At 35.2% G+C, this 12,164-nt stretch overlaps 1 protein-coding gene across 1 annotated transcript in view; it reads left to right on the plus strand.

Moving 5' to 3' along the window:
- The window catches only part of TTBK2 (tau tubulin kinase 2), an 81,813-nt gene that overhangs the window by 28,421 nt on the left and 41,228 nt on the right, over positions 1 to 12,164 (plus strand). Inside the window, exons 4-6 of the mRNA XM_041460033.1 lie at positions 1,196 to 1,269; positions 2,281 to 2,421; positions 3,776 to 3,880. Coding sequence (XP_041315967.1) covers positions 1,196 to 1,269; positions 2,281 to 2,421; positions 3,776 to 3,880 — 320 coding nt within the window. The remainder of the gene's footprint in view (positions 1 to 1,195; positions 1,270 to 2,280; positions 2,422 to 3,775; positions 3,881 to 12,164) is intronic.

Below are 12,164 nucleotides of genomic sequence, written 5' to 3' on the forward strand. Positions count from 1 at the left end.
GTTTAAAAGAGCCTACCAACCTGTTTTAATTGGATGTGGCAGGCAGCTTCCTGAGGAAGCAAGAAACAGGCAATCACTTTTCTGTCAAGTGAATTGAAAACATTTAGAAGCTGTAGGGTCAAGTTTTAGGGTTTTGATGGAGCAAAAAGTGCGGCATTAGCAAAAAGTCCCCTCAGATCTTAGCTAGACATGATGGTATTTTGAAAACAGGAATGAGAGGAGTGGGGGTTCCCTGATTATGGCATTCTTGTAATCCTAAGGGTAAAGAAATTAATGATAGAAATATTAGGTCACAAATTTTACATATCTTTAGCAACCACTTGAGATCATCAGCTTTCTGTTGGCTGTAGCTTCCACTGGTGTGAGAAAGGAAGGTAAATGGCCTGAGGAACTTTAATCCCACAGTTCTCTGTTCTGTCATAGAGTGGGGCAGAGTGGGATCAGAAGGGGTCACAGCTTTTCTCCAAGTCAATGAACACTGGTGCCAAAATGACAAGAGGTTTGCATTCCCATTCTGTTTGCAGCTGCAGCCTTTGGCTTGCCTTTTTCTCTGTATTTACCTGGGGAATCTTCTGCTTTGATTTACGACTGCAGGATAGCAAGGAGATTATTTTTGACCTGTTTTCTTCACAGTTTGCTCTTAGGACAGGAGGAGGCTTTAAGGAAAATCGGCTTAAACAAAAATCTGATTTTTTTTTCCTGTTTCAGTATACCTGAGTTGAATTTATCTTTCGTAGCTAAACAGCAAATGGATTGTGTTCTAGAGAAATATATTAATAAATTGGATTAGTTGAATTACATTTTCTACAATTTTTTAATATAAAACATAACTCACAAGTAGTACTACTGTTTTCTTTCATCATGGCATCCACAGCTTATAGAAAAGAGGAATATTGGCTAGAAATATTGTCTATTACAAACCATAAGATTTGTAAGAAGAAAACATTTTCCAGTCCAAAATGCTTTCAATTTAGGCATGTTGTCATGCATGTTTTCTTATGGAAGAGTGGGAGCTGTCGTTATGGGAGCAAGCTTCTCTTTAGTTGCAGGTGGACTTAACTTTGGTTTTATTGCTATTGGACTGTATGGGGCTTAATTTATTATTTTACGTACTTTCCAGTAATTTCCTAGCTATTTACAGGAATAAACCACAAAATTTCATTATTATTGGCTAATTTGCTTCTTTTTCTCTTAGGAAAAGATCATGTCTGTAGATTCATAGGATGTGGACGGAATGACAGATTTAACTATGTGGTCATGCAGTTGCAGGTTAGTGTATCAAAGTGCTCAATGTTTGCTTATGTGTTTAGGTTTATTATCCAAGTTTATATGAAAATTCCAGTGAGATTTTAGAGGATGCTAAACAAGCAAATGAAAAAAATCCCAAAGATCAAAAATGCATTGTAGTAAGTGAACATAAATTGAGCATGTCCTTGTATCTTTTTCCTTTTACATCCTTTCCATAATTCTCTTAAAAAGGAGAAAGCTTGCATCCTGAAAAGACCTGACTGTTAGAAGAGTGAACTGTGATGTCTTCTGAGATATTTTACATTCCTTTCAAGTCTTCACTTGATGATAGTCTAAAATGTATTATATTAGTCTCTGTATTTTGTTGGCTTTCTTATAAAAATGAAAAATTATCCTCTGTAAGTAAAAGAAAACACTTCATTTTACTAAAAGACTTGTTTATTAAAAATATGTCCTTAGCACTTAGAGTTATGGGGTTAATGTCCTTTGTTATCCTGGTTAATATGAATATTGAACAAAGTGTGTTCTTGTTCCTACTGTTGTTCATCTGTTATTTTAGAAGAACAACAGTTCTATAATGTCATGGGGTTGCATTTCCTACATAATGTATTTTTCATCTCTTTGATATAATGTGTAATTAAATTACCTACTTTTCCTTAAAGAAGTGAGTGTGAAGAAGTCTTCATGAGCATTTTCTCAGTGGTCTTTTTTGGGTGTGACAAAAATACAATTTTAAGTAATAGTGTTTGTAGGGGTCTTCTAATAGGGATTAGTTTGTTCCATGTTTTTAGGAATAGAAAGGTACTAAGTTCGTATTTTCAAAAACAAATTCTAAATTTAGTGTTGGAGATACTCGTGGACATACAGTCATTATATTTAGGTAAGATGTGTTACCTTCAAGTGTGAAAATAGGTATTGAGAGTATTTTGTGGTTAATCGTGGACAACTAAAGAAGAAGTAGGAAGCCTTTACAGCATCTGTGAATCTTGGTATTAGTATGTTTTTATGAAAATGTCCTTTTAATTTTATCAGGGTCGGAACTTGGCAGACCTGCGTCGTAGCCAATCTCGAGGGACATTCACCATTAGTACCACTTTGCGCCTTGGGAAGCAGATTCTGGAATCTATTGAAAGTATTCATTCTGTGGGATTCCTGCACAGGGACATAAAACCAGTAAGTCTGCCCATTAAATCAAAACAAGCAAATGAGATGTGGTCATTAGATGGCTGCATAAGTAAGAATAGCTTCTATACTAGATGCTAAAATGCAAAAATGAGAAGGGATGGAAAATTGAATGTTTATGCATCAGATAGGGCAGATTTTTTCTATTCATTAATGTTGGATTGCAACAAGAGTAACTGTAGATTGTAACAAGAGTAACTGGTATTTTTCAGTCTTTGTCTCCAGTTTAGGCCATCTTGCAATTTCCTGTGATTAAATCTTCCAACCCTTATCTTTAGCATCATGTAACCAAGAGTACTTGCCATGAGATATGACATCATGTGTTTGACTAATGGCAATTAATATTATGATATAATGAATCCAAAAGAATAGATACTAACTGTAGAGTGTATTTATAAGTCCTTCAATAGCAGTTTTTATGTATTTAATATATTTTCAACAAACAAGAAAATGAAAGACAGACTGTATGAGAAAACTATTTTTTATTGTAAAATTCTTATTAGATCTATTGTTAATAGGTTAGTGTGAGGAGAGTGCCTTCCTGATAGTATCATGCTTTTGTTCTTACTATTTTCTATTTTTCTTTGAATTTATTCCTGAAATTCAATCATCTGTTTTTGATATTGCTCTGTATGACAAATATCATTAGAACTCTGAACTGTCAGAATTTCTAAATGAGGAAAAAATAAGGAAGTCTCTGTGTTTTCAATAGACGGAAATATGGTTTGTTATATCTGACATATATTGCTAAGTTTCCTGTCGGCTGAATGATGCTTACATAAAAGTTCCAACAAGTTTCTGTACATTAGGAAAATTTCATTTGCATCACTTCTTCCTGGCAACTTTTTATAAAACTTATGTTCTCCCTGACCCATCCCCATTTAAGCCTTCATTTAATAGGAAAAGTGAATAGAGGCAGTGAATGTCCAGAGAAATTGGTGAGAAAAAATTAGCTGGAGCTAACTGTGCTTTGTGCTGAACTCAAATCTTTAAATCCTTGGCTGTTTGTTTTCCTTGTGACCAATTAGGCAATGCTGAAATTCTGTAAGTAGGTGACATGATTGGAAAATTCTTGCTAAAAAGTAATATATTCTACATGATAAAGTAAAATGGCAATCTCTTTGGACAATATAGGCCACTGTTCTGATATGCTAAGTTGGATGCCTGTTTCTCTTAACAACATTTTCTTCAAATTTATTGGGAGTTCAGTAGAAGTGAAAACATGGAAGGAAGGATAGAGAAATAGAATATGAATTTTCTGTTTGTGTTATTGCATTAATATGTGAACATATTGACACCTGTGTGTATTCATCTGTTATCTGTCTGTATTTCTTTTTCTTCCTAGTCAAACTTCGCAATGGGACGTTTTCCAAGCACCTGTAGGAAGTGTTTTATGCTGGATTTCGGCTTAGCACGGCAATTTACCAACTCATGTGGGGATGTCAGACCAGTAAGATTTTTTCCACAGTTGAAACCCAAATTCTCGAATGTGGTAGTATGCTGTCTTTTCTTCTGGACAAGTGTGGGAGTTGCATCAAACTGGTAACTGTTGTAAGCTTGACAAACACCATCCCAGATCACAAATGCCATGTGATATATTAATTATGTTTAAAGATTGGCAGTAGGGAATGAGTCAGGTTTCTGGTTTTTGGCTTGAGACAGAGGTGTACATCTAAGATATTTTGGGATAATCTGTCATTTGGTTTGGAAAATCAAGTGATAAATAGGTCTTCAATAAAAATCAGAAAAATATACCAGAGCTCAATTTCACTTGCTGTTTTGTATTGCATTTAAAAAACCCCCAAAACCCAACAACAACAAAAAACTGAGGAGAAAATGTAAAATCAGACATTAAACTGAATATATATAATCTGAAAGAGAAAGTCTGAATAACTAAAACAGGACACTATTTATATTATATAAGAGCACATAAATAATGTAGTTGTTGTATTGACAATGCAATGCAGTCTGAAGAAGATTGTAGGTAAAAGCATATCAATGAAGAAATTACAATTTTAGGCAAGTAGAGCCTCCCTAATTCACAGGTGGGCAGTTAGTTTTGTTAATTCCAAAGTTTGAAAATAAGCAAGTCAGTGCCATTGTACATGGTAATGTTTAAAAGAAACATTTTCTTTATTAAGTTAGTTTAGTTTACATTTTGGTGAGTACACCAAATAATGTAGTAGTCAATATTGTGTAGCATATTTATAAATATGATGCAAATTGAGTGGTAGAAGCCATCTTGATTTCAGGATTTTCGCTCTTATTTTGCCTATGAAGTTGGAAAGTGTCAGATTTTTGTGTGCAGATTATGAGGTATGTGAATTAGTGAGGTAAATTAGGGGGGTTCTGCTGTACTCTATTCCTTCAGCTGTAATGCTGGACACTGCAATGAAAGCAAAGAGCAGGGGAGACCAACAGCGTGCCTGCTGCTGTTGGAAAGGTGAGGTAAACATTTTAAATAGTTTTATTTATTTTTTTCATTTCTCAGTGTTCTTGTTGTGTTCTGTATGTTTGGCTGCTTATAATGTTTTTTGAACTGACCTCTAATTTCAAAGAGAAAATAATTCCCAAGATTCTCTCTGTAAACACACCAAAGGTAACACTTCCAGAAAAAATAAATGATAGCAGAAAATTCACTATTTTTGATATTCTTTCTTGTGTAAAAACTACCTCTCACCTTTTGTTTTTCATTGCAGTGCCCTATAATATAACTGAAATAATTCTTCAAGTGAAATTGTTTAGAAGTTTTTGACACTGTAATCAATATTTGTAGAGTGCAGTGATGGCAGGGAAAAAGATAGTGGGTTTTTTTTGCATGCAAATGGTTATTTAGTTAGAAATGGTTCTTGGATAGTGACCAGCGAAACTGTTGGCCTTGCTTACTAAGAGTATTTATTCATATTTTCACTAAATGTGCTATGTGCTTCTCCTTAAGGCTGTCCTTCTAAGCTTCATTAGCTTTCTTATGCAGATACTGCATGTAATGCAGGACAACGTAGAAGCATGTACTCCAAAAGCATAATACTCTCTTCACAAAAATATGTTCCATAGTTAAGGTTGGCTTGGTGACTATTAGCTTTTTATAACCCTGGTTTTGCTTTGCCTGTTTAATTGTCTTTATCTCAAACCAGGAGGTTTCTGGCTTTTCCCCTGTCTTGCTGTTGGGGAGTGGGTGGGTTGCTGGCTGGGGTTAAGCCACAGCAGGCTGTTGTTAGTTGTTATTGACAGGTTTGGAGGGAGGGTTTCTTGTTGTCAGTTTATTTTCCTGGAGAGTTATGGAGTCTCCTTAGTCTTCTTAACTGAAAGAATAGTCAAGGCAGAGAACTTAGAACAAGAAATCCTTTCTTGAAGATGATTTAAACTAATTCCATGCCATTTTTCTGTACAGAAGGATTCCCCAGAGTTGCATGTCATGCCTGTTATTTCCTAGAACATCTCAGTGTTATTTTCAGAGATGTTGTTCATCTTTGTACTACCCCTCTTAATGTCAGACTCCGTGGTGATTTAGCAACATTAAAACCATTCTTCTAGGGAGTCCATTCAGCTGTACCTGCTTCTATCTAAATCCTGTTTTGAAAAATTCAGATTTAATATAAAAAGCTTTTCAGAAAGTAATATTTAAAGAAAAAAATATTTTCAACACTCATAGTGCTTACTGTGTTTTTCATTGCATTTTGGAGTGTTGCATATGGACTATCTGTATAAAGAGCTGAAGGGCCAGCATTGTGAGCCCATTTCACTGGTTTTTTTCCTCCATGGGATTTGCATTAGCATAATTTTGCACCCTTGGATTAGGTTATCTACAATCACCTTTGGCTTGCAGCAGCCAGATGACAGTAAAACTGATTTTGAAAGGGAAAAAAAAAGCCAAGGACATGTATTGTAATTTATCCACCAAGAATAAGACAGAATCTAAGTAATTGCTTCTGTAAGTGTTAATGCCACCTTTATTCTCACATTTTTCTACCCATCAGAGTTTCTTCTTCATGTAAAGCGTAAGTTTTTGAAATCAGTAAGCAACAGCAATCTTCATGTGAACTGCTGGTGCAGAATGCTCTAATTTTTTACATTACTGAGGGACACAATTCAGAAGGGAAACAGATATCTCTTGGGAATCATCAGTCAGGTTTTCTTCATAGATTAACTTGGGGGCCTAGACAATGATGTGTTGTTTGGGTCATCCATTCCGTGTGACCCAAACTTTCAATACCAAGAATGGCATGGAGTTAAAGAGTGAAGGAGTTCAATGAGCTTTTTAAAGGGGATATAAATTGCTGTAAACACAGAAAAATATTTTGTGTTTGTAAAACCTAGTATCAAATTTCTTCTTTCTTTTTCCAGATTTCCCATGTACTTCTGTCATTGCCTTTTTTGCTTTTTAATACAATCTTTTCACACACTGCAACTGAAATAGCTGAAATAGCCTCTCTCTAGAACTGCAGAATTTCCTCATCCAGCAATATCAGAACTCTTTTTCAGAAAAAATTGAAATAATATACCTCCAGGATATTGTAGCTGTCTTTTTTTCTCTTTCCTCCTCTTCCCTACAAAGGGAATTCAATGCTCTAAGCTTATTTTTACACATCCACTGTGTAGATAGTAATCTGTTGTAAAGTTAGTGAAAAGGGATGAAATTGGTTATAAATGTAATACAACAACTGTTAGAAAAAGACTAGTCCTTTTTGGTATTCCGTAATCATCTGTAATTTCACTGTAAAATCACTGTAATTTCACATTTAGCTTTTTCCTTATAGGAAAATATTATCCCTCTTAATAAAGAGGGGTAAAAGGTCATTTCAGGAAATTACAGGAAGGAGTATTTTGAGGGATAATTTTACGTAATGAAAACGTGTTCAAGCTTTATTAGTCTGCCCTAGTGTCTGAGCATAATGTCAAAAGGAAATGCCTTTATTGCTCATCTGAAGGATCCAGGGGTTTTACATTCTCTTGGGTTATTCAGTTAGCAGAGACATTTTTCCACTTGTTCCAGATACTAACCTTAAAATTAATTTTTATAGTTGCAGTTTTCTTCTTATAGTATTTTACTATAGTGGTCTATGTGAATCTCCAAAACTGAAAGAAAAACCTAAAGCATAAAGTAAAAACAAGGCTTTGCACACTTTTTCATGCTACAGATGTTCTCTCTCAGAATTACTATTGTAAAATAAAACATTTTTAACTGCTAATTTTGACATACATCTATTTTACCAAAGTTGCCCTGTATTCCAGCTGTCTGAATGACTATGTTTGTGAGGAGCTGACTTCAAGGAGAGAGGGATATGTCTGTTGTATTCAGTAACAAGATATTTGTAAAATGTAAAAACATGTTGAAAAGAGTAGTGAGGAGTTGCAGTTTATTAAGTTGTATGATCTGACGCTATTACCTGACTAAAACTTAAAAATCAGGAACAAACATTTATTGTATTTTGTATGTTTGTGAAAGATGAATGAATGGTAACAGCTTCTGATTCTACATGGTGGGGACAATGCTAGGATGCAGGTATTTGGGGTACATGTAGAATTAAATTATAGAATGGAGGTTGGTAAGGAACTACTAATTGGTGGGAAGAGCCTTCTCTGGGGATAGAAAATATCAGAAGAGAGAAAATTGAGTGTGGGAGGAACAAAAACTGTTGGGGATGATGTAGGCTGTTAAAAGAAAGAAGGATGAAGCACAGGCAAGCAAATAAATTGTTGGAGAGGGGAAGCAATAAACGAATTAATGGTGTAGATAAGAATTGATTACTGAAAAGCAGGGTAATTAGAATTAAACTGTAGGAGTACTCTAATCATCAAACAAATACATATAGCAGGATGCAAATTTAGTATATTTATGAGATTCGTAGTCTGCTGTTTTTTGCTTTTTGAGGGTGTAGTACCTAACATTTTGTTTGCTATTGTCTTAGAGATAGCTGAAGTAAGTACTAGCGTATTTTTGGTTTTTAATGCAGATGAAGAATAAATGATTCTTTTTGCATGTAAACCTAACTTCATACAGCCATCAATTTCCATGTCTCTGTTTACATGCTGAAAATGGAAAGTGAGGGTGTCAGCTGTGGTACAGAAATAGAAAACCTTGAGGGACAAAATGCGAAGGACATTTGCATTCTTAACATCATCAGTACTGCAGCCAGCTCTTAGGCAGTTGTCATCACTCCTGTTTTAAAGGGAACCTTAACCACAACTGTTTTCTGAGGTACTATTAAATTTAATACAAAGAAAGCAAAACAAAATAAAAGAATAAGCCATTAGTCTTTGCTGTTAAAAAGATTAACCTTTAAAAAATAATTTTAGGTCATAATTCTTTAAAAATCCATAAATTCAACCATCATGTATACCACATGCCTGAGTTTTGTGGTCTTTTATTTATGTGGATTGCAAATTATAAACAAGTGAATTTTATTTGTTTTACAAAGAAGATAGTATAACATACATGCAAGCTGAGGTGAAAAAGCTTGGGAGTAACAGAATTAAAACCCTATCCATTAGAAGGTGGCATTTAGATAAAACCTTTACATCTAAAACATCAGTGCTTTTCTGCTTAGTATACAGGTCTTACTGACTGGCAACCTAAATAATTGTTGAGATAAACAGCCAGTCCCCTGAATCTGGTGATTTGGACTCAGCAAAGATAATTGAAAGAGAAAATTCCTTTCTGCCAAATCTGGTATTTATTTTGGAATGTGGGATTCCTTTACTGAGAGTATTGTGACTAGCGGGTTGAAATGTATTCAGAGGAGAATGTTTTGATTGTGAAATTGTTGTATTTTTGATAAATAAGACTTTTTAGGTCAAGGGAAGAGCTACCCTATGACTGCATCCCCCCATCTCCCCACCTTTCTTCTGCCGTTCCCAGTGACTACATTTTAGGTCATTCTTCAGTGTTTATTTGAATAAAATCAAGAGCTTCGTCAAAGTTCTCATTGTCATACGATATTTTACCATGACCTTAATCTCAAGTGTCTAAATTTTCCTACATTTCTTTGAAAACACGTAAAAAAATCAAAATTACATTATTTTAACAATAAGTAGATTTAAAGTATTTTACGGTATTTATTTACTCTGAACATTAACAGAAATATTCAAATCCAAAGTTGACAGAGTATCCACCAAAATTTTCTGAGGCACTGCACATGCTCTTTACCCGTGACCTGTCAGTGACAAAAATTGTCTTTGACTTCTGCTAAAGCAGGAGATACAGCAGCTGCTGCACAGTCTGACCCTTAGAAAAATGCTGTGAAAGCAATTGTGAATGCAAATGTCTAGATTTTTTATTGTCTAGGGAAGCAGTTACAAATCTGTTCACATCAAACTATGCACATATTATTCCATATCAGGTGTTTCTGTACAAATCAGCTAAGGGCCTTTCATCAGTGCCCTCAGGTTCTGAGGATTTTCAGCAAATGAGGTTTTATCTTCAAGTTTCACTTTAAGGTACAGGTGGTGTCCTAGAAATGTAGTATAAGAAGCTGAATACTTTAAAAATCAAACAAACACAAAACCAAAACAAAGAACCAATCAAATGATGGAACACACCCCCACCCACCCCCCGAATAAACAACCCGAAACAATCCTGCACAGAATACTTCACAAAAATGTATTGGTAGATAAAAAAGCAGAGTGTTATATCCATTTTGAAAGCTTTGGAAATCTATTGTACTTAAATTACATACTGGGACAGAAGGTATAAATTTCTTGTATACTGTATTTTTCATTTGGTTTTTTACTTGTGAAAATTTGGGAATGGTTATACATTTGAATTGCATGGATATTTCTTCTAGTAAGACTCTGGATTATCTGGATTGCTGAGAAGTCTAGAGAATACTTCTATGTTATTCTGCCTGACCTCCTGTCATTTTGGCAGAAGAATTGCAGATTGTTAATTTCTGTATTTGGAAGAGAACAGTGTTTTTATGGTGCTGAAATAGTGGAAGCTATATCCATTAAATGCTTTTTATGATGGGGAAAAGGAGTGAGATAGTTTTAAGAACTAAAGGAGCGATGGTGAAGCTACACTGTTGTAAACAAAACGGTCAGTGCAAGTGTTTTGTCTTCTTTGAAGACCATTTGGACCCATGGACTGCTTAAAGTTCTCAATCTCCTTTTCAAGTAAATGTTATTATAGCAAACAGTGATACAACTTTAAGAAATAAGACTCAGAAGTGGTCCACAAGTAGTGTTGACTAAAACTGGTGCAGGTTTTTTTTGTTTGCTCCAGTGCTCTTCATGATTTAGAATTTGTGCTGGTAACTACTGAATAATCCCTTGACTGTGTGAATTTATTATAAATAAGAATCTGTATCCTGGAAGTTGTTCAAGAATAGTTACTGAACATGGCATTCAGAATAAAATTTGGAATAAAATGAGACCACCCATTAAATTTAAGTGATTGGCAGAACCTCATCTGCAGAAGATTGTGAAATTGGTCTGGTTTTGGTTTTAGTTAAGGTGCACTGAGATACTGTTTCTTCAGCAGTTCCTTGACACACCTCTGTTTTGAGTGACACGGGTTAAAGCAAAGTCCAAGGACACCTAGGACATGTTTATGAGTACAGTATTAAATGGCAGCAGATTTCATGGAAAATAATTAAATAGTACAGCAAAGTTCCAGGGAGCTATTTGATATCTTAGGGCACTGTATCATGAGTATAATAAATAATTGGCTCAGATACGTCCACTGTCCTAAACAGGCCTCTCTTCCATACCTGGCTGAAATTGTTGAAGCCCTGTGCTGCAGGGTAATGGTGCATGTCATTTTGTTAAATGCACTGTTCAGTCGCTCTTTCATCCTGTTGAGAAGCATTTTGTCGCTGGCATTTAACTTATGTTATCCCTTCTCAGTAATGGCCTCTCTCAGTGCTGAACAGTACATTACAGAGGGATATGATTAGCTGAGGATTGCATGTGTATACCTAAACAAGGAACAGAGTATTTATTTTCCCTCTTGAAATATTTTTCATTTTCCTCAGAGCTTTTTGAAAAACATATGTTGATAAGTTTCTGTGTAATAGTTCGCTGAGGCTTTTAGAGATTGATATACTTCAAAGGTGATGTTTTATAAGTTTTCTCTTAAAGTGAATACAATAATATTGTATTCAAGTGAATAAGTGAATATTAGCTAGCAACATAATTGTTTGGAACAAGACAGTGACAAAACGTTACTTTTCCTCCTCAGCAATTGCATGGAAGCTATGCATGATGTATTGGACACCTCTGCACCAATGCTTACAAAGCAAAGACCCGTGTGTGCTGAAATTTGGCATTAGAATTTCCCAGCATCAAATGTCTGTAACTGGGCAATCCTAAAATAATTTTTTGTATTAGTTTCTTCATCCTTTGCCTAACAAAGGCATAATGAGAAGAAGCACTGAGCACATAGAATTGTACAATGATTTCGATTGAAAGAGACCTTAAAGATCACCTGGCTCCTGCTCCCTTGCCTAGATCAGGTTGCTCAAGGCATATCCAACCTGGGCTTGAACACTTCCAGTGATGGGGCATCTAGAGCCTCTCTGGACAACCAGTTCCAGTGCTTCACCACCCTCTGAGAAAAGAATTTCTTCCTAACAAAGCAAAACTATGTCCAATTTTTCATTGTTACCAAGTGTCTGCAGACATAGGACAGGTATTTTAACCATGTATTTTGAGACCAGCCTTCTTAACAGCCTCTCTGCTTCTCTTCAGCACTTCATGTGAAGATGCTGGGATTGTAAAGCATTAAAAATACGTAG

Source organism: Pyrgilauda ruficollis, unplaced genomic scaffold, assembly GCF_017590135.1.
Source record: "Pyrgilauda ruficollis isolate IOZ18807 unplaced genomic scaffold, ASM1759013v1 scaffold14, whole genome shotgun sequence".
Taxonomy (NCBI): Eukaryota; Metazoa; Chordata; class Aves; order Passeriformes; family Passeridae; genus Pyrgilauda; species Pyrgilauda ruficollis.